The following is a 24,998-nucleotide window of genomic DNA, read 5'->3' on the forward strand; positions in this document are numbered from 1 at the left end:
TTTTTTTTTATCAAATCACGAAAATGAACAAATCAGCGGCAATCATATATTAGCTGAAATTACAGATCCGAAAAACGAATTAACAAAAAATGAAACGAAAAACATACAAATTGATCAGATCTAAATAGAATGAATAGGAGAACGAACCTGATCAGATCTGAGATATGTAGAGAGAGAGAGAAATGTTGAGTGAATTTTCTAGAGAGAGAGAGGGGAAGAAGGAGAGGAGCTGTCGAATGTTGAAGACAGAGAGGGAAAGGGCGAAAAAGAAGGTGTAAAGGAAAATAGCAACGACAGCGCACCTCACACGCACAACTATATTTTTTTTAACTTATATATATATATATATACTACATACTACTAGTATTTGATTTGGATTTTGGAATAAAATGAAAAATATTATACTATACTACTATAATGCTGTTATGTATAAATGGGAAATTATAAATGGGACATTGATTTGATTTTCCTAATTTCTATTTCCTTTCCTTTCCCGTCTTTTCTTTTATTTTTCTGTTTATACTCCCTCCCTCCTTCCCAAATTTTCTAATTTAATTTTTTTTTCTAATTAATTAAAAAGAGATAAAAAAAAAATCATATTTTACACTTTGCATTAATTATTTTTTCTTCAAATTAAAAAGTAAACATCGTTTAATAGTGATACTATGATAAACTAGTCATGTTATTAATTATTTTTTTAATTAATATATCATCTCAATTTGGAAGGATAATTTAGGACGGAGAAAGTATATAAGTCATGTTTCGTCATAAAGATAATATTTTTTTTGAGTTGGGGTTAAAGTTTGACTTGAGATTAATTTTGTATTTAGCCATGAATATAAATTGAAGTTGTTTTTGAAAATTTGTAAGAAAAATAGGAGTGAAATTTTCACTAAAGTGAAATAATTTTTCGAAAAAAGTAAAAATTCTCATAATCAAACGTCTACAGATAATGATATTTAAGTCGTGAAAAAGTCTTCTTGTAGAAATGTGGAGTACGATTACATACAATAAACTCTTGTGGTTCAACTTTTGCCTGAACCTTGTACATAATGGGAACTTTCGGATACCGAGATGTCTTTTATATATAGTGATATTTCTTTATTTTATGATCTTGTAAGATTTTTAAGAAATTCTTTGATTTCTCCGGGAAATAGATGATTAATCATCTGACTTTTATGTTGAATTGAGACGAGTGACACAACAACGCAAGTACTAGCAAGAGAGTGAATAACGAATGATCCTTCAAACTCAAAGAGTGATTGAGTTCGACTCAAGTGAGTGTGAATAGCCAAACATTAAGAAATAATCAAAAAGACATTTTGAGAATTCGCCTGATTTTACCTTTGTTTTTTTCAAGAATAGTCATAAATATACTTAATTCATTATAAATCGACTGATTATAAAAATAATAGTTTAAAATAAGAGAATTAAAATGGGTATTAATGAGAAGTAGTTAGTAATAAGTGAGATGTGCTTTAAATTAAAACTAAATAATTTTATATTTGCGCAAATGCATTGTATTTTCCAAAAACAAAGATTAACAAGTATTGTTATTTAATTCTTTGTGTATAATAACAACCTATATTTATGATGAACCAAAATAAACCTCTTGCACATTAATTGTGCTTTTATATATGGTCATTTACCAATATTAATACACAATTACTAACACTAAATTGTATTAACATCTAATAAGCAACACTAACGTATATGAGTCTATAACATTAATTAATTTGGTTTAATAGATGGACTATTTAATTTACAAGATTTCAACGTAATTAATAAGAAGGTAACTACAATTACTCTTGAATGGATCAAAACAAGGAGATGGAGCCAATTCAAAAAGGAAATTGTAGCTGTTGTTTGGGGAGCATCACTTTACTATACATGGCATGCTAGAAATAGCAGAATATTTCAACAACAAAATATGCAGGTGGACATTAAGCTGATACAGATACAAAAGGAAATAAGGGAGAGATTATACTTGTTGCAACAAACCAGAAGAGCTGGGAGATGAAAGGCTTTGGTCGGGAAACTTTGTAGTTAAATATTGTTTATTTTGGTTATTTTTGAGGTCCCGATGTGTGGATCACATGAAGGTGATTACACTCTGGAGGCTCTTTGGTTGTAATTGATGGATGTTGCAATGGTAATATTCACGGATAGTTACCAAAAAAAAAAATAAGAAGGTAAATACTTTATATCAAATCTGATTTACAATAGTTTATTAATTCAATGAGACGAGAATGTATTTTATTGAATCACAACTAAATATTGAAAATTTTAGTTTTATTCATTAATTAACTTAATATAAATATTAAATGTGAATAAATAGAGAATATAAAAAGCAAAGAAATATAATACTTTATATAAACTTAATTAAATGATGATGGTGGCCAGGGAGTGGAGTGCTCATGACCTTGATCAAGTGAAGTGCATCAAAGAAGAGGATAGTATAGTGTTGGTTGAAAATGCCCTCATTAGGGAGAGGTGGCAGTCCTATTTTCATAGACTTTTGAACGACGAGGGGGACAAAGGTTTCGTGTTGGGTGACTTGGAGAAATCTGTGGAGTGTCGTGATTATGGTTATTATAGGCATATCAAGGTTGAGAAGGTCAAGGGAGCTATTCGCAGGATGCGGCGGGGTAGGGCGATGAGGCCAGACGAGATTCCAGTAGATTTTTTGAAGAGCACTAGCGGGACAGGTTTAGAATGGTTGATAAGGTTGTTTAACACTATTTTTAGGGCAGCAAAGCTGCCTGAAGCATGGAGGTGGAGTACGATGATTCCAATGTATAAGAACAAGGGAGACATCCAGAGTTGCAATAACTACAGAGATATTAAGTTGTTGAGTCATATTATGAAGGTTTGGGAAATGGTGGTTGAGTTGAGGATGAGAAAGATCGTGATGATCTCTGAGAATCAGTTCGGTTTCATGCCAGGTCACTCGACCACCAAAGCTATTCATCTTGTGAGGAGATTAGTGGAGCAGCTTCGGGAAAGGAAGAAAGACTTCCACATGGTGTTTATTGATCTTGAGAAGGCATATGACAAAGTTCCCAAGGAGATTCTGTGTGGAAGCGCTTGGAGGCTAGACGGGTGCCCGTGGCGTACACTAGATCGATTCAGGATATGTATGATGGTGTGAAGACTCGTGTGAGGAAGGTAAGTGGAGATTCGGAGCACTTTTCAGTTTTGATAGGGTTGCACCAGGGATCGACTCATAGCTCCTTTTTATTTATCTTGGTGATGAATGTTTTGACGCAACATATTCAAGGGAAGGTGCCTTGGTGTATGTTATTTGCAGATGATGTGGTACTGATTGACGAGACTCGGAGTGAAGTTAATGATAAGTTGGAGATTTTGATACAGACTTTTGAGTCTAAAGGATTTCGGTTAAGTAGAACCAAGACGAAGTACTTGGAGTGTAAGTTCAGTGATATGTCGCAGGAGGCTGGAGTGGTTGTGAAGCTGGACTCTCAGGCCATTCGGAAGAGGGAGAGTTTCAAGTATCTGGGGTCTATGATTCAGGGCAATGGTGACATTGACGAGGATGTCACGCATCGTATTGGGGCAGGGTGGTTGAAATGGAGGCTTGCTTCGGGAGTTTTATGTGATAAGAAGGTGCCCCCGAAGCTTAAAGGCAAGTTGTATGGAGGCTCGCTTTGGGAGTTCTATGTGATAAAGGTAGTCCGGCCGGTTATGTTGTATGCAACGGAGTGTTGGCCAGTTAAGAACTCTCACATCCAAAAGTTGAAGGTGACGGAGATGAGAATGTTGCTATGGATGTGTGGACATACCAAGAAAGATAGGGTGAAGAATGAGATTATTTGGGAGAAAGTGGGAGTTGCCTCGGCGGAGGACAAGATGTGAAAAGTGAGGTTATGTTGGTTCGGACACGTGATGAGGAGGGGCTTTGATGCTCCAGTATGGAGGTGTGAGACACTGGCTATGGATGATTTTAGGCGAGATAGAGGTAGACCAAAGAAATATTGGAGGGAGGTGATTAGGCGTGATATGGAGCAGTTACAGCTTATGGGGGACATGACCCTTAATAGGAAGGTGTGGAGGACGCGAATTAGGGTTGAGGGTTAGGGGGTGGGAGTGCGTTGGTAATAGTAGGTGAGCACTCCTCTGTGTCTGGAGTTTCTTGTTTGTGGCTAGCGGTGTTAGTTTATTTTGCATACCGTACTAGTTTATATGCAATTATCTTTTGTGTTTGTTATACTGTTAGTTTGTCTTGCGTACCATACTAGTTTATATGCACTTATCTTTTGTGTTTGTTATACTGCTATCGGTCCTAAGTCGGGGGTCTATCAGAAACAGTTTTTCTACCTCTCTTGAGGTAGTGGTATGGTTTACGTAACCTCTATCCTCCCCAAATCCTATTAGGTGGAAATACATTGGGTATGTTGTTGTTATTGTTGTTGTAAATGATGATGGCTAATAAAAGAAAACGAACAAAAAGAAACTTAACATGGAAGGAAAAGGGTACATCAAACAAGAAAGAAATGAAAGTAATGTAAATAATGTCTAATCTATTTTTTTAAAAATAAATCTAAATTAAAATTTAATTAATTTATTCTGATATTAATCTCCTTAACGAGTTCTTTTATACATGTAAGTCTTTATAAGTCAAGGAAAAACTTTTCGAGAAAAAACCAAGTGTAAAGATTGATGTTATTGGTGTGTTAGGTGCATACAATTTTTTTTATTATATGTATGTATATATATATATTCTTCTTTTTCATGTTTTTAATCCATAGAGAAGGAAAAATAAATTGGCTAAAATTAATTATTAAACAATGGTTTTCTTAATTAAAGTAGAAAACTAATTATTCCTTCATTTCCAATATTCCACCCACCCAGAACCCTCCAGTGAGTTGTCGGTGATTTTATTTTATTTTCTTTTTTTGATTCCTAAATGCTTTTACAAGTGTTAATATAACTTTAACAACTTATTCGGTACGAGGAATAAGAGATAACGAATCTCAATTTATTTATATTTAATTGAGATAAAATAAAAAAATAACTTATTTTGAAATTAGTTATTTCGAAATTATAGTATTATTTTTATCTCATATTGAATGTGGAGTAATAATCCTGAGATAACTAATTCAAGATAAGATATCTTAAAATAACTTGTTTACAAACCAAACGAGCCCTAAGTATTGTTTTAGCCTCTTTTAATTTTTAGAATATCCAGAAAGTCCGATGTCGCTAAACCTCAAGTGTGTGCAGCAATACAATACTAACAACAATATGAAGAACGGATGTTTCCGATAGATCCTCAAAGCATTTTCAAACAATTTAAAAAAAAAACACATAACGATATACTGAATAAACCTGCTCCTATATAATAGCTCGCAAGTCGTTATTATTTTAATCCTTCAAAAAAAAAATCATTGATTTCTCAAAAAGATACTTTTCTTGATATCAAATACACCAATATCTCTTCAAAATATCTATTTATTCTATTCAATAGTATCAATTTACCAATGAGAACTGCTCAAAAGAAAGACTAAATTCCAGCCACTTGAGAATCTTTATTTGTGCATCACTGACAAATCCTCCGTCTCAATTTATATGACATAGTTTAAATTTCGATAGTCAAATAAAAATTACAAAATTCACATTATTAATTTCATCTCCCCACAATGTTGGAAAGAATTAAATAAATTGAACTTGGTTTGATATATACGACTAGAAAGTTTGAATATTTACACATTCACTAGTCTTGATTTATGTTGATTTGTAATTTGTATGAAAAAAATCAATCCTAGCATAAAACCTCGTATTATTAATAAGAATTTAAATTATATACACGGATGATATAGTAGTTTTTTTTTTTACACTATCCATATGGCATAATTGTTTATAATAAGTTTACGCTCTATTTAGCATGTTTAACCTTGCTTGATAGAAAGTTGTTACATGTCAATTTACCCTATGTTAACACAATTCTCTATGTCTATTCCATATCGTAATCGAATTCTTTTTGGTTAAAAAATTTCTTTTTTCTAGCTGCTCTATTAAGTACAAATATATAAAAATTGATATAAGACTTGGAGAAGCACCCGGTAAATCCAGAAAATAGTTGGGTGCTTTGATTTCCAAGCAGAACCTTATAAAAGTTTTGGACATCAATATACGTGTTCGAACCTCTTGAGCACCCACAACCCCTAAATCCTGAGTCCGCCACTGACTGACAACATGATCACCAAATGGATGGCAACATTTCTCCATTGTAAAGCATTGAAAGGAAAAACTCCTTTGCTATATTGAAGAAGTCAATGTCTTCTTGATCTCTTTGAACTTGCAAGCTCTTGTGATGATGACTTTTGAGCAAATTGAGATAAGTTCCTAAGTCATGCACACAAGTAGGATCTTGCATGTTGAAGAAATCTAACAAGATTTCAACTCCAACATGAGCATAACATGAACAACTCCATGGTACCTCGTATTTCCCGCCCAAAACCCTAAAATTTTCGTTTAGAAAAAACCCGGGAAGTTTTGTGATAGGGTCATTCGCGTTAACTATTCTCAATACTTTTACACCTAACTCCTCACATCTCTCCTTGAAGGGCGAGTTTCCAACCCTAGGACCTCCAAAGGAAAAAACTGTGACTGGTATGTCGTTACTTTCTGATACTGATGATAATGATGATTCATATAGCTGATCACAACAACTTGCTGGAGATTCAGTCGTAGTTGTTGTGGTTGGACTTTTGTTCAACCCTAACTCCGCGACGTCATAAGCTAGCAAAAGGGCTAATGCACTCCCCATGCTGTGTCCTCCTATCGTTATGCTCATTTCCTCGTCTTTATACACATTTATTACTCTCCATACCTCAGAAAGTAATTGCTCGCGACAACTTCTAAGACCAAACTTTTCACCCTCATTCGAGGTGTACAAACTCAGAAATCCAGCTTCAACCTTCACTTCAGGCCTGGGGTCATTAGGATCAAGACGGGCAGGAGATAACGTGCTCATCAAATTCGCTATCCATTCAGGATTAGTGATTGTTCCTCTGAACGCGATGAGCACATCTCTCCTGCCCAGTCTCTTAGTTTCTTCATCACTTGAAATTGCAACATAACCAATCCATCTTCCACTAGATGATGATGAACAATTTTGACCAATTGACAAAACATTATTGATGTTTGTAGTAGCATAAATGTACTTTGTTATTTGATAGCCTGATTTCCCTAAGCCAACTTCATCCAACATACTATTCTTACCATACTTGCAATTCAAGTATCTTTTTGAATTTGGATCAATATCAAATGCATTGTAACATGCAACCACAAATTCTCCGTATCTAATAATCTCTTCTTGTAGAAGTGAATCCAATGGATTCACTAAATTTTCCCAATTTCTTGATCCTTGAATTTCTCTCCACATGGTAGCCAATTTATTAGTAGTATTACTACTAATATCACTATGACCAAATATGGTAGTCATGGTACTAATACTATGATCAATGCTATTGGAAATATCTTTTTTGGGTATTAGGGAAGTAGTACTAGTAGCCATTGGTATCAATCTTGATGATAGTGATGATGATGAAGATGACAAATTTACTAGTTTCATCTCATTTGCTTTGACCAAACATGACTTAGGTAGAAACTCACTTGAAAATGTAGAAATATTCATGTTTATCGAAGTCATGATAAAAATTAATACAGTGTTTCAGATACCAGATGATTGAAAGAAGTAAGAAATTGAGAGGTGTAGGATATGGATTTTTTGATTATTCATCCATGGTGTGTATATGTATTTATATTTGATGCAAGGGACGGTGGATAAGGGGGGTGGGGGGAATAAAGGCATGTTTGGCTAGGAATTTTGACTGGAAAATATTGAGAATTTACATAGTATGAAACTAAATTAAAGTGGACGGTTAGCTTCAAGTAGTTACTAATTATTGATTTTTTATTTTGAGTATTTTATGTATATGTATTGATGCAAATACTAATTTCCATATAGATCATTAAGCACATATATTGTTGACTTCAAAAGTTTGGTGCATGCTATGTGTAAAATCTTATCTATTAATTTTTTTTTCACTCGGTATTCGGTATTCGCATTAGAACCTCGACTAATCCAGATCGTGCAGTGCAGTACCCATTCTGGGAGTGACGCTCCTAACAGAATTTTCTCCATACCCAGGACTCGAATCCGAGGCATCTGATTAAGGATAGAGTAGTCTCACCACTCCACATTCCACGACCCATGTTGGTTTATCTTAATTTCATTTCATGAGTTGTTGGATTAGGATATAACTTATATTATTTACCTTTTACATAATACAAGACACGAGTGTATAGTATATAGTAATTATAAACTCATATATACTTATATTTATGCAACATATATATACATACACGCACAACTATACGGACTTTAATTTCTAGTTAGTAGGTAATTTATCTTGTTAACAATTAAGATATTATAAATACGACATGTTACAAGTAGAGCATACCCGACCAGTATATTCCTACATAGTGGAGTTTGGAAAGATAGAATATACGCAGTTCATACCATTACCGTAGAGGTGTGGTAGAGAGGTTGTTTCTGATAGACCCTCGGCTCAGAGGCGGATCTAGGATTTTAAGTTTGTGGATTCCTTGAGCAAAATAAAAATTCAAAAAAAAATATAATTGATGGGGTTAGAATAGGGGTGGGCATTTGGTTTGTTCGATTTGATTGTTGAATATCGGTTCGGTTTTTCGATTTTCGGATTGACGAAAATGACAATCATAACCAAATCAAAATTATTTCGATTTGGTTCGATTTTTACAAATTCGGTTAGGTTATTTTGGATTTTTATTTCAACTTTAAATATTAAAGTAGTGAGCATTTAAAATTGGTGATTTTTCTAAAAAAATAATCTTTTTTTCAAACCTATTTTCATTTCTAAATATAATTAATTCAACACACATGAAATAACCATAAATATTGACCTCGCTGAGTCGTCGCCGTTGGCGTGACGGCAGTGGCCACACTCGGCAGCGACTGCTGACGACAGTGACGAACTTAGCAAACGAACTGAGCAAACGATTGTCGACTGTCGTTGGCGATGTTGAAATTTCTAACGAACTGACAAACTGAGGATGCCTGAGCGTTGCTGCAACCTTCACGTTAATGTTAGGGTCTAAAGCAAAGCAGTATATTAGGATTTAGGGTTACTAAATTATTATAATTTCTATATTTATATGTTATATCAGATTATATTATATTTTTAGGATATTTACATTTATAATATATATATATATAAATTATATTATATTATTTATATAATTTCAGTTTTTCGGTTTATTCAAATTTTTTTTTTGAAAATTCGAAAACCAAACTGTTTAACCAAATTTTTAAAATTTGAAACCGAAATCAATCCGAAAAATCAAAAAATCAAACCAAAATTAAATTTCAATTCGTTTTTTTGGTTTTCTAGATTTAAACCAAAATATGCCCGGCCCTAGGTTAGAACCCACAAACAAGAGGGCAATAATGCTCCAACAAGCACCTTTCTTACCACTAAATCAATAGCATACTTTATTGTGGGTTTCCAACTTATAATTTATATATATTTACTAGATTTCTGAATATAAATACATGATCCGCACGAAAGTTACTGAGTTCCCGAAAACCCTCACGCGAACCTCTAAATTCGCTCCTGTTTGTGATTTTGCCTCATTTGACTGAGCGATCCTATTGATAGCTGTAGCATTAAGAAAAACGAGACTAGTTAAAGGTTATTCTATGATACTTGACTAAACTTAGATTTTTGAAAGATATTCTATGATTTGCCTAGTTAATCATGTTTTCACAATCATTATTAAAGGTTCAGTCTTCGGTTCATATCTCATCGACCAATTCTTCCCAATTCACATCTTTGTTGAAATAATTTCTTTTGTAATTCCTTACATAAGAATTCAGAAAATACCGGATCGCCACCTACACAAGCAAATAGTTGATAAAACTCCAAAATGACATTTTTTTTTACCCAATTCTGGTGTCCTATGCATAGAGGAACCATACCAATTCATCCCGAACTTAGTGGTTAAACTCTACTGCGGTGACGATACTGTAGGGGAGGTCCTACAGAAAAAAGTTAACACCTCTCATTCTTATTCAATATGAAAACGAAAAAAAACAAACAATGAAAAATCAAAAGATCGTTTTATTCAAAACCCCAATTGTGACATCCCTTCTCTCCCATTATGATTGTGTTATTGATTATTCTGAGTTGTCATTTATGTTTGTACTTAATGTTTATACTGAGAATTTTGATCCGTGCGAATCCAGGATTTAGGTTCCCCATTCTGAGTTGTTATTTATGTTTGTACTTATGTTTATACTGAGAATTTTGATCCGTGCGAAGTCGGGATTTAGGATTGATGGGTTCCCCATATTAAATAAAAATACTTATGTTTATACTGAGAATTTTGTTCCGTGCGAATCCGGAATTTAGGGTTTATGGGTTCCCCATATTAGATTAAAATAAAACCAAATAGTGCTTAAGGGGATTTGAACCCACACAACAAGAGGTCAATATAGCTTTTACAAGTCTCTCTACTCCACTAGACCAACAACATATTTTATTTATGAGTTTCCAACTTATAATTATTATATATTTATTAAATTTTCTGTAGAAATACTACACCCGCATGAAAATTTTAAAACTACACCTAAATTGGACGGCCATGCAGATCAAGTAGAATTTTAATTAAAGAGAGTACGTTAGATTCTATTTAGAGTAAAAGTTTATTTTATATAAAAAATATGAAATGATCAGATTAAAATAGGGCAAATAAATTTTTAAATCGTCTTCAACATAAAAAAAAAAAAGTTTTATCGTAGTAATAAAGAAGTTCGATTCAATAATTACTTTAGATCGGGATGTTGAAATTTATGTGCATTTTTTTTAAATCTCTATATTAAAATTTTTGGCTCTGCCGTGAATCAAAACATATTGATGAGTGAAATTTAATTACTAAAAGTAGTAATAATTTCACTTTGATGTTACTTTGCTCCCATCAATTGCGGACATGCAATTGCAAAAGTGCCAACTTTTTTTTTTTTGTGTGTCAATATTGTATACTACATTTTTTTTAAATTTTATAAACATATGTAGCTTTAATCAAGTAATTTTTGTTTATCTGGGGTCTATAATTTAGGGGAATGGAGAAATTGACGAAAATGTCATTCATCGATTGGGGTAGGGTGGACGAAATGGAGGTTCGCCTCTGAAATCTTGTGTAACAAACAGGCACCTCCGAAATCTAAGGGAAGTTCTACATAGTAGTGGTTAGACTGACTTTATTGTATGGGGCAGAGTTTAGCCTGTCAAGAAGGTCCATATCCAAAAGATGAAGGTGGTGGAGGTGAAAAAATATTTCGGTGGATGTGTGGGTGTACTATGAAATATGGGATTAGAAATGAGAAGGTTATTCGAGATATGATGGGAGTGGCTTCAGTGGAAGTCAAGATGAGAGAAGCGAGGTTGAGATGGTTCGGACATTTGATGAGGAGGGACACTTATGCCTCAGTGTGGAGGTGTGAGAGGTTGACTAGAGATGGATTCAAGTGAGGTAGAAGTAGACCAAAGAAATATTAGAGGGAGGTGATTAGACTTGATATGGAGAAGACCAAAGAAGTAGAAAATTGTGGAGAAGGCAAATTAGGGTAAAAGATTACTATCATTTCAGGATGTTGTATTATTTGTCGTATTATTTGGTGAATCTTATCTATGGTATTATTGGGTGTGGTAATTTCTATTGTATCTTATCCTTTTACTATTCCTTTTCCAAAATGTTTTATTTTGAGCCGATGATCTATCGAAAACAGTCTTTCTATTTCATCTCTGAAATAGTGGTATGACGTGCGTACGCTTACCTTGTAGTAGTTTTCATGTTGAATTTAAACCTTTGTGATTTCTTTTTCTTTTTGTCTTTGTGAACTATGGAACAAATATGAACTTTTCAAGTTCTTTTTAGTAACAAATATGTATACACTTTGGTTCTTTTTAGTAACTTTTTTTTTTCGTAATCTTTCCTTTTTCATATCTTTACTATATTCATGAAAGGAAGCAAAGCAAAAAAGTTTTTATATTTCTCCTTTTTTTAATTTCCCATTTGGAGTAAGAAAACGTTTTTTGAATTATTTTTTTTTTAGGAAATTAAGTTGACGGAAAGTGATAATCTTTTGCTAATGGATCCCACAATTAACGTGTGATAATATATATCCATATAAAAATTTGGATTTATTGCCTTTTGTCACACACCTAATGGAGGGCAGATCGATGAGGTCGGATTAAAGAAATTTTTTAACACATATCACAAATTTATATGTGTCTACACATGTTTTTGATTATCTTGTATGTGGGGTCAAAGCAGGGGCAGAGTCACCCTATATCAAGGGTGATCAAGTGAATAACCTCTGCTGAAAATTTATACCACATATAAAGGTAAAATGCTAGTATTTTATTTATATAAGTATAAAGATTTGAACAATCTTAATTCATTTGAGGGATATAGCTTAGCAGGGCAAGTTATTCATTAAAGGCCAAAGGCGACTCACGCATGGGTTCGATTCTCAACGGTTGCAATTTGGTTTTACCATTTTAATATTTTATGCGAACAACACATATTGTGGGCTTATAATATTCTAGTCCGAATTTTCTTGATCTGATTGTGGGGACAAATCTCAACAAAAATATTGAGTCCCTTAAGAGCGTATATAATATATTGAGACTCATAACATAGGGCGGATCGATGAGAGGGTCAAAGAGAAGGACTAACAGATCTAATTGTGGGGACAAATCTCAACAAAAATATTGAGTCTCTTAAGAGCGTATATAATATATTGAGACTCATAACATAAGGCGGATCGATGAGAGGGTTAAAGAGAAGAACTAACGGACTTTTAGCTGACAAGCTTCTGAAGAAGTCTACATGGCACTGAAAAGTTTTATAGGATATAGTATAAATACATGAAACACGCATCTTAAGCTCGATGATCAGACGAGCCTTTTGGTAGGAAACAAGTTATCGCAGGATTAACTATTCCGAGATTAGTTATTCCCCTCAAGCTGGGATAAAAATTAACACCACAATCCCTGGATAACTAATCTGGAGATGAGTTATTTCATGCATTTTATTCCAATCAAATATGAGATAAACTCATATTAAAATTAATCTCAAAATTAGTTATCACTTATTCCTTATAACAAAATAATTAAGTGAAGACACTTGTCAATTATGAAAATAATAATCCCTTTTTCATATTAATAATTATTATGCACATGAAAAAGGGTGGCATAATTTGTGGGCATGTCGACAATATTAACCAGTAAATTTCTACTTATAATTTCCTTCTTTTAATAATCAGTGACATGAATATTGCTGATGTTTGTAAATTCACGTGATTTATGTTGAATTTACAAATTTATCCTTTTTTGATGAGATATATACTAACGTCTTGTTTGGTTTTATAACTATTATTAGAAGCTTTTATATATATATATATATGAAAGTAACTATTAATTCAGAATACATTACTAAGGCTGCATTTGTTTTTATTAAGATTCAGACGTCTGAATATGAATGCATATCTGAATGATTAATATATTGTCTTCAGATCTGAATGGTTAAGACTATTTGTTTTTCAATATTTGAATATGCATAATTTATTCATTTGCATATATAATAAAAAATATAATTCAAATAAAAAATAATTATATATTAGAAAAATATTTGATTTAATACAATAAAATTATGAGGAATAGACACAAATGTCAGCTCGCCCAAAATATTTCCACTGATATAGCCATTGATTTGGCAATTCCAATAGGCTTTTCTGTTGCTACTATCCCTTATTTTTTTTGTCTTTTCTTTATTTATTGTTTAATTTTTAATATCAATTATTTTACATGTTACGTTCTCTTTTTTTCTATTTTTTTTTGTTTGATTTTCACTATTTTTGAAAAAAGTCCACTCTGTCCACTCATTTATTTTTTCAGATGCGATCACGAAAATAAAAACATGAAATACAAGTCCACCCATAATTATTCATCTCTTTTCATATGAGTTAACACTATAATGACACTTTGACTTATTTTTTTTTTTCTGCTATCTCTCGCTTTTTAATCAAAAAAATTAAGGAATGTTTGGACAGTAAAAGTACAGGGTTTAATAAATTTTGTATATGCTTGCACAAATTTTCACAAAAATTTAGATGAAGTTAACAAATTCACGAATAATGAATTACTATATATGCTTGCACAAATTTTCTCTGTAAAAGATGTATTTATATGGTATATATACTGTATCAACATGATATAAAAGTGTATCAATCTCGAATAAAAATGTATCAATACGGTATCAAAGTATATAAAGGTAGATAAGTATATTAATGTAGTATAAAAGTGTATCAATGTAGTATAAAAGTGTATTAATGTGGTATAAAAGAGTACCAATTGAGTATAGGGACTGCATAAAAAGTGTATAAAATTGAGTATAGAGACTACATGTGTCCAATATACATTTAAAAAGTGTATCAATATAATATAAAAGTGTATGAATTTGGTATAAAAGTGTATCAATTGAGTATAGAGACTGCATGTGCCCAATTGGGCCAAATGGCTAAAAAAAGGAATTAAATTTAGCTGACAGGTTACATTTGTCCACCTTTTTAAATTGTGTCCATTTTTTTTAAATGGCCATCCCATGTCCTTTTCCCTAAAATTATTATTTGATTGAAAAAAATATTTATATTTGTTAGTGATAATGAAGATGGTTTGTAATGGCGGTGGTGGTGGTGGTAATGATCGATGTTAGTGATTAGTAATGTTGGTGGTGATAGTTGTGATGGTAGAGATGTTTGGTTTGTAGTGACTATTATAATGGTGGCGATTAGTAGTGATGTGAAGTTGGTTGATGTTAGTAGTTGGAGGTGTTGATTGTGATAGCTTAAAAATGAATGCATGATGGTTGACGATGTGTTCGTGGCAGTTGGAGATGTTATTAGTTGTGATAGTGGAGATGATTATTAGTAGAGATATATTGTAGCGATGATGGTGGTTGAAGCGGTGGTAGAGGTGGCGACACCAGTGACAATAATAGTGGTGGTCGAAGAATGTGTGGATGCTGATGATGTGTTAATGGTAGTTAGCAATGACGCTAGTTGTGATAGATGAGTTGGTTAGTAGTTGAGATGGACCGATAGTGTTTGATGATGATGGTTGTGTTGGTGGTGTTGGCATTGGCGTTGGCGTTGATGGTGGTGATAGCGGCGGATATAATTAAAATAATGGAGGTGGTATATATGATAGCAGCTGAAAATAGTGGTTAGTAGCAATTATGATTGTGAATGGTGGTTGTGATGGTGGAGGTGGTTGGTGGTGGTGGTGGTTGGTTACTAGGCGGTTGTTGACAATGGTGGTGGCGGCAAAGGTGGTTAATGGTGGTGACTGATGATTATGGATAGAGTGGTGGTGAATATTATTCAACACAAGAATACCTCTTAATGATTAAGATTTAGTTCCATATCTGAATGATTAAGACCTATTCAGATTTATTAAGAGCCAAAATCTTACTGAAAAACAAATGCACTTAATGATCTGAAGTCTGAATCATTCAGATTACACCTTCACTAAGTGCAAACAAATGAGGTCAAATCACTTATTATATTATCAACCTAATTGGTTCCCTTATTCACTTTTATGTTTATGCTCATGCGACGTCGGTGTCAATGAGTTATGTCCAAATCTCGCTTTGTGTGAATACACTGACTGATCGAATACGTTGTTGTTTCCTTTATATTTAGCAAGGATTAGCTGTACATATCCATATTGATTGTATCCTCTCCACCTGTAACACACCTTTTTGTCAACCTCACCAGTCACCCCTGCATCCCCATCTTCATCCTATCATCAGAGGCAGAGCCAGATTTCTGTTGAGGGGTTTAAAATCTGAAGGAAAATTCACCGAAGAGGGTTCAAAATCTACAATATATACATAAAAATCATTTTAACCATTTATTAATAGTATAATTTTTCATCGAAAAGGGTTCGAACGAATCCCCTATTACTAGGTTGGCTCCGGCTCTGCCTATATGGAACACACTCTAAGTCAAACGTATTGTTACTTTGACACATAATTTTCTTTTCTTTTCTTTTCTTTTCTTTTCCTGCCTTTTCAACAGTATTAAGTATCTTTTAACCTTTGAGTTCAAATGGATAGAAAATTCTCATGTCATCAACTTATCTTGTGCATGTGTAATATAAACTCATGTCATCAACTTTATCTTGTGCATGTGTAAACTCATGTCATCAACTTATTTTATGCATGTGTAAACTAGCCAAAGAAAAAAGGGGCCTATCCAAACTTTGTTGCAGCCATTTTTCACTCGTTTTAAACTTGATGTTATATAAGAGCTCTAGTTTGAACATATGACCATAGTAGTAATAAATGTTTTGTGTTGTCAAAATTTTTAACTTTAAAGTAAGTAGACATAACAAATATTAATAATATTTGTGTACTAGAAAGTTTCAACAAGTAGGACCTCATGTTCCTTACTTTTTTTTCTTTTATCCTTTACAACAATAATAACTGTAAAATAAATATTCCCTCCCCGCTTTGATTTTGATTGACTTGTTGTTCGCTCTTCTTCAAGGAGAGAGAGACCAAGTTAAGAATTTAGCTGCACTCGATGTTTACAATAGAAAAATATAACTGTTACTAAACATTCCCTCTACGCTCTGACTTTGATTGACTTGTTGTTCGCTCTTCTTCAAGGAGAGAGACCAAGTTAAGAATTTAGCTACACTCGATGTTTACAATAGAGCAACATAACTGTTAATAAACATTCCCTCCCCGCTCTGATTTTGATTGGCTTGTTGTTCGCTCTTCTTCAAGGAGAGAGAGAAAGACCAAGTTATGAATTTAGCTGCACTCGATGTTTATAGTAGAGCATCGAATGTAAGACGTGCTTCGTTTTTCTTTTTTATATGAAAATAACAGCTAAACAATCACAGTTACATCCGGTTTAGCAGTATGAGAGCAAGACTACAACAACAACATACCAATGTAATCCTACAAGTAGTGGAGTTTGATGAGAATAGAGTGGGCGTAGACTTCGCCCTACCTCGTGGAGGTAGAGAAACTTTTACCGAAAGACTCTCGGTTCAAGTGTAGATCTGAGAACAAAACTACTACTCCAACAACATACCCAGTGTATTCCTACAAAGTGGAGTGTTGAGGGGGAGAGGGGTGTTAAATTGTACGCAGTCCATACCATTATCTCAGATGAAGTAGAGAGAGGTTGTTTTCGATAATCTAAGAGCAAGACTAAGGAAGAAAATTCTTAATTGTATCACATTAACACATCTATAAAATTACAAATACATCTCACAATTGAACCAAGAGTGTAAACGAATACAACAATTGCTACACCTCTACATCAAGCACGATGAGGTCGGCTATATGAATTCTCACCGACAAATGTCACATGCCTATATGTTTTTTTCTCATCGGTCATTGTTGTTTGCTAAGTTGCGCGGACTCTTCACTTTCAATGTTACACCCGTTGACTTTTTTGAAGAGTCCGAAGCAACATAGGTTGTTTGACATTGAAAATGAAGATCTTTTACAGAAAAATTAGCTGGACACTTGCAAAATTTAAGCCTCTGAGATTAAGTAGGTTCAGATATAAAACACGCAATTATGCATATATTTCATACTCAAAACAAACATTCAAGGTCATCCTAGCGTTTATGGGACAACAATCATGTAACTTGCTAAACGTAAATTCCTCAGCAGAAGTTAATCTTATAGGTAGCCCACACTTTGCATTAATAATTTCTCTCTTATACAATCCCTTTGAACAATACCGGAAACATGACGAAACATCTTACTACTACCAGGCTTCAAGTCAAACACGTGAACTCATGTTGTCGTCTATGTTTTATTTTGTGTGTGATGGGGGCAAACTCACATCATCCAACAGCATACCGTAGCCGTGATGATCAATGTCAAGTGTAACCTGCATCACAAAAATTTCAGCGTAAAGACACTAGCTGAGAATTTAATGCATCATCCTCTAGACCTCAATAGATTTATTAAGACAAAATTAGCAAAACTAAAGGGGCGGACGGACAAAATCACAATTTGCATTCTCAAGTTCAATGAGCCAATTTCAATTTAACAGAAAAAAGAACGATCAAGATCTTCATCATACATAGTAATGATAAAATTAGATAATCCCCGATTTAATAGTCATTGACCTGGATATGGATCAAAGACTTGAAAATAAACAACATACCCAGTGAATTCCCCACAAAGTGGACTCCAGGGAGCTCATCGCACGGGGCGCACCTAGAAGAAAGATATAACAGAAAATGAGAATAGCTGATAGTACTATTGAAGCACAACACAAAACACAATAATGACACTAATTCCTCTAAGATACATCCCTTCATAGATGCAAAGCAGGGAAGTTACCATTCTACCTACTGGTTCGTCGGAATACAGTAACTTTGGTCCAATTGTATTTGTGGTTAAAAATCCACTTGATATGCATAAATAACCTATTCAAAACCCTTTAAGCTGCCTTTTTTAGAATTCAAAATCCAACAACTCAATAGTTTTGTGCTAGATTCCTTTTTTCGGTATGCCATGTAATGAATTTTTTTATTATTTTCTGTGTCTTCTTTGCATCTAGTTGAGCTACTTCAGCTAAGGGTCCTTCGGAAACAACCTCACTACCTCCATAAGGTAGGGCTTAGGTCTGCCATACACGCCCAATAGGTGCGGTACGGGAATTTACAACAACCAAACATGCCCTAAAGTAATAACTATAGGCAATGAAATCGAAACCAAACGCCACATTAATAACAATAGTAATGCAGACTTTGTATCAACAATCAAGAGTTCTATACCAGAAATCAAATAAGCTCATCATTAATAACTCATAGTTCTATGCAAAATTATACTCCTCCCTTTCAAAAAGAATAACTTGTTTTGACTCGACACGGAGTTTAATAAAATAAAGAATACTCCCTCCGTTCCCTCCGTCCGCTTTTACTTGTCGTTGTTTCGCTTCTCGAGGTCAAACTGCATGAACTTTGACCAACGTTTTAACATGTACTTTTTCATCATATTAATTTAAGAAGGATTGCAAATTTTTACATTTCTCATATAGTTTTCGAATTTGAAATATTAAATCATACAGCTTAAAATGTTGGTCAAAGTTACATGCATTTTGACCTCGAGAAGCGAGACAGTGACAAGTAAAATTTAACAAAGGGAGTACTTTTGAACCTTATAGTTTTACATTAAAATTACGTCAAATATACCAAAATATCCTTTTAGCTGAAATTTTAACTATTAATTTTAACGAAAAAAATGGAATTTTGAGCTGAAATTAATACCAGTTTGAGATTGAATTGTATCAAATTGGAAAGAAAGAAAGAAAAAAAAAATGTGTTGAATTTCTGTTAAATCGACAGTTGCTTGATCTAACCAAAGGTCAGATTTGTAATTTGCCTTCAACTGTATATTTGGAAAGTGAATGAGCTATTGGGCTTTTTTTGTTTTTGCACTTTTAGTCCAAAAGCCCACTCCAGATATGAAGAGGATTTTCAGAAATAGCCTATTTTTAGTTTAGCCTCTTTGGGCGCTCGAACTCACAATCTTCGGTTTGGAGGTGAGGGTCTTTTGGTGACTCGAACTCGAAGTGAGGGGTGTTTTTCATCCGAGCAACTCCCTCTTGTCTTGTTGCATGTTTAAATATTAATACGCACAAATACAACTAATTTTTTTTTTATCTATTTGGGTTCCACGATCCCTTTGTCAATATATTCTAGACATTTCGATGGACACATCAGCAACATAAGCAGTGTATTCCCATCAAATGGAATTTGAAGAGGGTAAAGCGTATGCAGTTCGTCAATATATTAAAAAAAAATTAATAATCAAATTTATGAATAAATGATGTTTGTCGTGACGAATATGGTCAGTATTAGTCATCATAACGTTATCGATATATCTATAAAATTTCGTAACGAAGTCACTATAGTTCTTGTCCATAAGACAGATGTTTATGACATTTCAAGACAATGAAACTGCAAATTGACCAAAAGTTTGCCTTAATGGCAGAAATTAAAACTTAGATATGTTGCTCATAACGCAAATGTTCTAATTCTTGCCCCTAAGATGGACGTTCATGACATTTCAAGACAATCAACCTGGACTACTGACCAGAAGTTCAGCCTACAGAAAAAAAAATTTAAACTTATTTAACGGAAACAAAAATTTAAAATCACAAACTTTGAGAGATGAAAGTTCAAAACAAACATATGATGGACAAATTTCAATATCGACTAGACGACTACATTGAGAGACACTAGACGTATTTTTGGGCAAACAACATAAATCCCGATAATTTGGAGCCTAATTACAGAAAATTCCGATATTTTGCATAAATTACTGAAAATCCTGATTTTGGGTCTTTCAAGCTACATGATTAGCCCTCGATATATTTTTTTTCTTTGTAAATATACATAATTAACTCTCGATATATTTTTTCGATTTTGGACCTATCGATATACATAATACATCAAACGAAGACACATTTTTTTCCTTTGTAAAGATACATAATTAGCTCTCAATACATTTTTTTCGATTTTAGATCTGTCGAGATATATGATTAGCTCCCGATACATCCAATAAAGATACGTAATTAGTTGAGATTTTTGTAACTAATTTGTAAGAATGGAGATTTGTGTAAATATGATAAATTAAGCTGTTTTGTTGATGTTATTTTTGCAATTTTATATTTGTGCCCAATTAATACTTGAACTTCCCCTTATCAGCCCAAATACATTTCAGCCCAATTTTGCCACCCCTCCCCCTTGTTGTGTATATAATTACTAAACAGTAAGCAAAAACCCTAAAAGTCAGAATAGATCCTCTTCGAGCAGCATATTGGCTAGTACATTATGAACACCTCAAATGTTTTTGAGGTAATTATCATAAAAATATGTATTGGAAATTGCTGTTTATAATATATAGTTTTTTTATAATATATAAGAGGATCTGACAACAAAACCCAAAAGGGTTAGGCATCTCAGAAAGCCATTGTTTTGTTTTTCAATCAACTTTTGGCTCGCTATGGTGCTTACATAAATATATACACATACACACACAATAAACTTCTACTATCTTTTTTAGTAATGATATTTTTAAATTTTTTATTTACATGTGGTTGATGAAAAGAAGCCTCTCTACTTCTTCGGAGGTAGTGGTATGATCTGCGTACATCTTATTCTCATCAGACTCCACTTTATTGTTGAGATGCATACACTGAGTTTGTTATTGTTGTACATGTGGTTGATGAAAATAAATTTCTATCTTTTTTCAGTAATTATTGTAATTTATCTCGGAAGGTTAGGAGTTTTTTTTTTCCTTCATCTCCGTTGTGTCCGAGTCACATGCATGCATCTCGACTAATTACATGAAATATCTATCCCATTAAAAACATATACCGTATAATTTTCGAAAAAATTACATAACTCAACACCTTAACTTTTCTATATTACTTAAAATATCATCCTACTAAACATATTACAAAAATTCTTTCTAATTGACAACACACGCGCTTTTTCGGATACATTATCAATTACAACTCAACACAACACACAACTATTGGTTTGTAGCCTAAAATCACGGTAATAGTGGTGAAGATTATGCCAAAATTTGATCTTGATGCAGCAATCGTTATCCTCTGTTACAATTACTTTGAAGTTACAACTTACACACTTTTACTCCATTAGCTTAATTATTCAAAATTAATTGGAGGTTAGTTGAAATTGAAGAAATCGTTTTTCAATTTTATGTTCTTTGATCATCATAAGACTTTTAGTTTGGGACTTACTCAATTTCATTCTAATTTTACTGAAATTGATATATCTGGGTTTGTTCCTGATAACTTCGATTATGAAGATGGCGATTTTCATGAAAATAGATCTAAGCATCGATACGATCCTACAATCATGAAGAAGTTACGTGATGCTGTTACTGCTAAAGGAAAAAAGTCTGCTATTGCTATTTCAAAGAAAAGAAAAAGAAGTTGTGAAAAGAGACCCATTAACAAAGATATGTTATTTATGTATTTGATTGATTTATTTCTCTAACACAAGTTTTTGTTATGTATCATAATATAAAATGTAACAAATGTTAATGTTAATCATTAATCTGATACATAATCATGAAGATACTATCAGTGCATGTGTTATGATAAATTACAAATTTTCTGAATATGATACATAAGTATGAAATATATCATGATGCCTTATACATACGTTATAGTTATGTGTCGTAATATAAAATGTAACAAATATTAAAGCTAATCATTAATCTGATACATAATTATCAACATAAGTTCAGTGCATGCGTTATGATACATCACCGTTTCTTAATGCAGGGGATGAAATATGTGAGCAAAACTGTTCCACCTCATCAACTGAGGTTTGGCATTTCGTGCAACTGTAACTTTACGATCGATGTTGAGAACTTTGTGGATAAAAAAGTACTCAATATGTTTAAGGAGACATGCTTTGGTTCATTGATATGCCCAAATCAAATTTTCAAGGTCAAATAACCATATGCTTGTTGATGCTTGAGTTTCTACGAGATAACCTAAATGAATTCCATGTATATGTCAAGGGAACAATGTTGAAATTTTGTCTATTTGAATTTGCTTTCATTAGTGGTCTGAATTGCACCGCAAACACTGAAGAATTTCAGTATCCGACTTCAGAGTCCTCTGTGTTATTGACAAAGTATTTTTCAGAGGCAAAATATAAAATCTCCAAAAAATGGTATAAGATGAAATTTTTTGACAATATTCAGGATGCACTGTGGATGACCATATTGTTTTTCATTCATACGTATTTGTTATCTAAATCTAATGATGTATCTGTTAGTTTTTTAGAATTCAAGATGGTAGAGGATGGTCGATATGAACATTATCCATGGGGAAAGATTGCTTTCAATAAGTTGATGAATTCGTTGAGACAGAACTTCTACATTGAAAAGCAACTTTATCGTTTGAGAGGGATGTCACATATTCTCAACGTCTGGATCTACGAATGTTATTATGAAGTAGATAAAGACATTGCTTAATATACTGGTAACTGTATACCGAGGATATGTAACTAAATTCGAGAAGTTTATGAACGAAATATTTAGCAAGGTAATTTTTAGTTATGTTCAATCATTTTCTTGTATTTTATGTTGCATACATGAAAGTTTTATTTATGTTTCCATTATATATTTTTTTGTAAATATATGTTGAAGCATGTAACTCATTCATACAGTAATATATTTGTAGAACAAACATCTTCCATATCAATTCTTGCATCAAAATAATTTTTTTTCACTGTTATATGATACATTACAGTACTTATATGATACATGATACATAATTGTACAGTTTATGGTACATTACTAAATGTTATGTAAAATAATGATACATTATTGCTCTTATGTTCATTTAACTGAAGTTATATTTTTCAATCTTAATTATAAGATGTATATACCAACCCAAGTCTTACGATTGATGAGTTGAACTATCTTTAATTGCCAAATCATGCTGGTATGGATTTGAATGATCCTGTCAATTCAACTTTACCGTCCACATCTCGTGGCCAGCAGAAAAAAGTTGATCATGAAGCAATGATGGCATTTGATTCATTACCTTCGGATAATTTTAAGGATTTTACTATCCCACCACCAATCGAAATGGTAACTAAGTCAAAGGCTAGGTTTGATAGATCATTGGCACCGCATTCAAAAAGAAGAAAGACAGACGCTGAGCGAAAGAATTCGATCACAGTTCAAGAAAAGATTAAAGCTCACTCATCTATTAAAGAAGTTAATGTATTACCTCCTAGCATATCAAATCATTTGCTGCCTCAATCAATGAAGAAGCTCAACACGAACCATCTCTATTGGACTTTGGCGAACAGACACCACCAGTTGTCACATATATGCGTGAGTCTAGACAGAACATTAATGTGTCTGGAGGCATGCATCATGAGCAAGTTTTACTTAAAGTTGATATGGATGCAATTGAATCATTTGTCAAGACATGTAAGTGCTACATATATTTTTATTTTTAAAATTGACCAATTCAATTGCATCCATATCAACTTTAAACAAAACTTGCTCATGATGCATGCTTCCAGACACAATAATTTTCTATGTAAACTCACGTATATGTGTGAAAATTGGTGATGTCTGTTCGCTAAAGTCCATTAAGATGGTTCGTGTTGAGCTTCTTCATTGATTGGGTCAACAAATGATTTTAATGTGCCAGGAGGTAATACATTGACTTCTTTAATAGAGGAGTGAGCTTTAATCTTTTCTTGAACCGTGATCGATTTCTTTCGCTCAGCGTCTGTCTTTCTTCTTTTTGAAGGCGATGCCAATGATCTATCAGATCTAACCTTTGACTTAGTTACCATTTCGACTGGTGCTGAAGTAGTAAAATCATCAAAATCGTCCGAAGGTAATGAACCAGCTACTATCGTTGCTTTATGATCAACTTTTTTCTGCTGGCCACGAGATATGGACAGTAAAGTTGAATTGACAAGATCATTCAAATCTATACCAGCATGATTTGGCAATTGAAGACAGTTCAACTCATCAACCGGAGGACTTAGATTTGATATATACATACTATAATTAAGATTGAAAAACATAACAACTTCAGTTAAATGAATATAAGAGCAATAATGTATCATTATTTTACATAACGTCTAGTAATGTATCATAAATTGTACAATTATGTATCATGTATCATACAAGTTTTGTAATATATCATATAACAGTGAAAAAAATTATTTTAATGCAGGGATTGATATGGAAGATGTCTGTTCTTCAAATGCATTACTATATGAATGAGTTACATGCTTCAACATATATTTACA

At 33.1% G+C, this 24,998-nt stretch overlaps 2 protein-coding genes and 1 long non-coding RNA gene across 4 annotated transcripts in view; all 3 read right to left on the reverse strand.

Moving 5' to 3' along the window:
* The window catches only part of LOC107850466 (clathrin interactor EPSIN 2), a 13,985-nt gene extending 13,584 nt beyond the window's left edge, over positions 1-401 (reverse strand). The window contains exon 1 of one of the 2 annotated variants that reach the window (XM_016694999.2): positions 148-401. The gene's annotated coding sequence lies outside the window, so the exon portion shown is untranslated. The remainder of the gene's footprint in view (positions 1-147) is intronic. The other variant, XM_016695000.2, reaches the window with a different exon arrangement.
* Positions 402-6,220: 5,819 nt separating this feature from the next.
* On the reverse strand, positions 6,221-7,660 carry LOC107848818 (phospholipase A1-Ialpha2, chloroplastic-like). The gene is made up of 2 exons (XM_047401760.1): positions 6,730-7,660; positions 6,221-6,654 (listed from the first exon to the last, which is right to left on the reverse strand). The coding sequence occupies exons 1-2, from the start codon at positions 7,658-7,660 to the stop codon at positions 6,221-6,223; spliced, it is 1,365 nt and encodes a 454-aa protein (XP_047257716.1).
* Positions 7,661-17,551: 9,891 nt separating this feature from the next.
* LOC124889479 lies at positions 17,552-18,609 on the reverse strand. Its single transcript, XR_007048497.1, has 3 exons — positions 18,508-18,609; positions 18,329-18,381; positions 17,552-18,049 (listed from the first exon to the last, which is right to left on the reverse strand). It is a non-coding gene; the product is annotated as an uncharacterized LOC124889479 (long non-coding RNA).
* Between the last annotated feature and the right edge of the window lie 6,389 nt (positions 18,610-24,998).

This window comes from Capsicum annuum, chromosome 12 (assembly GCF_002878395.1).
Source record: "Capsicum annuum cultivar UCD-10X-F1 chromosome 12, UCD10Xv1.1, whole genome shotgun sequence".
Lineage (NCBI taxonomy): Eukaryota > Viridiplantae > Streptophyta > Magnoliopsida > Solanales > Solanaceae > Capsicum > Capsicum annuum.

Coding starts and splice junctions, on each gene's coding strand:
- LOC107848818 (XM_047401760.1), bottom strand. CDS start 7,660: ATGAATATTTCTACATTTTCAAGTGAGTTTCTACCTAAGTCATGTTTG. Junction 6,655..6,729: donor GGAGTTAGGGTTGAACAAAA/GTCCAACCACAA, acceptor CATTATCATCAG/TATCAGAAAGTAACGACATA.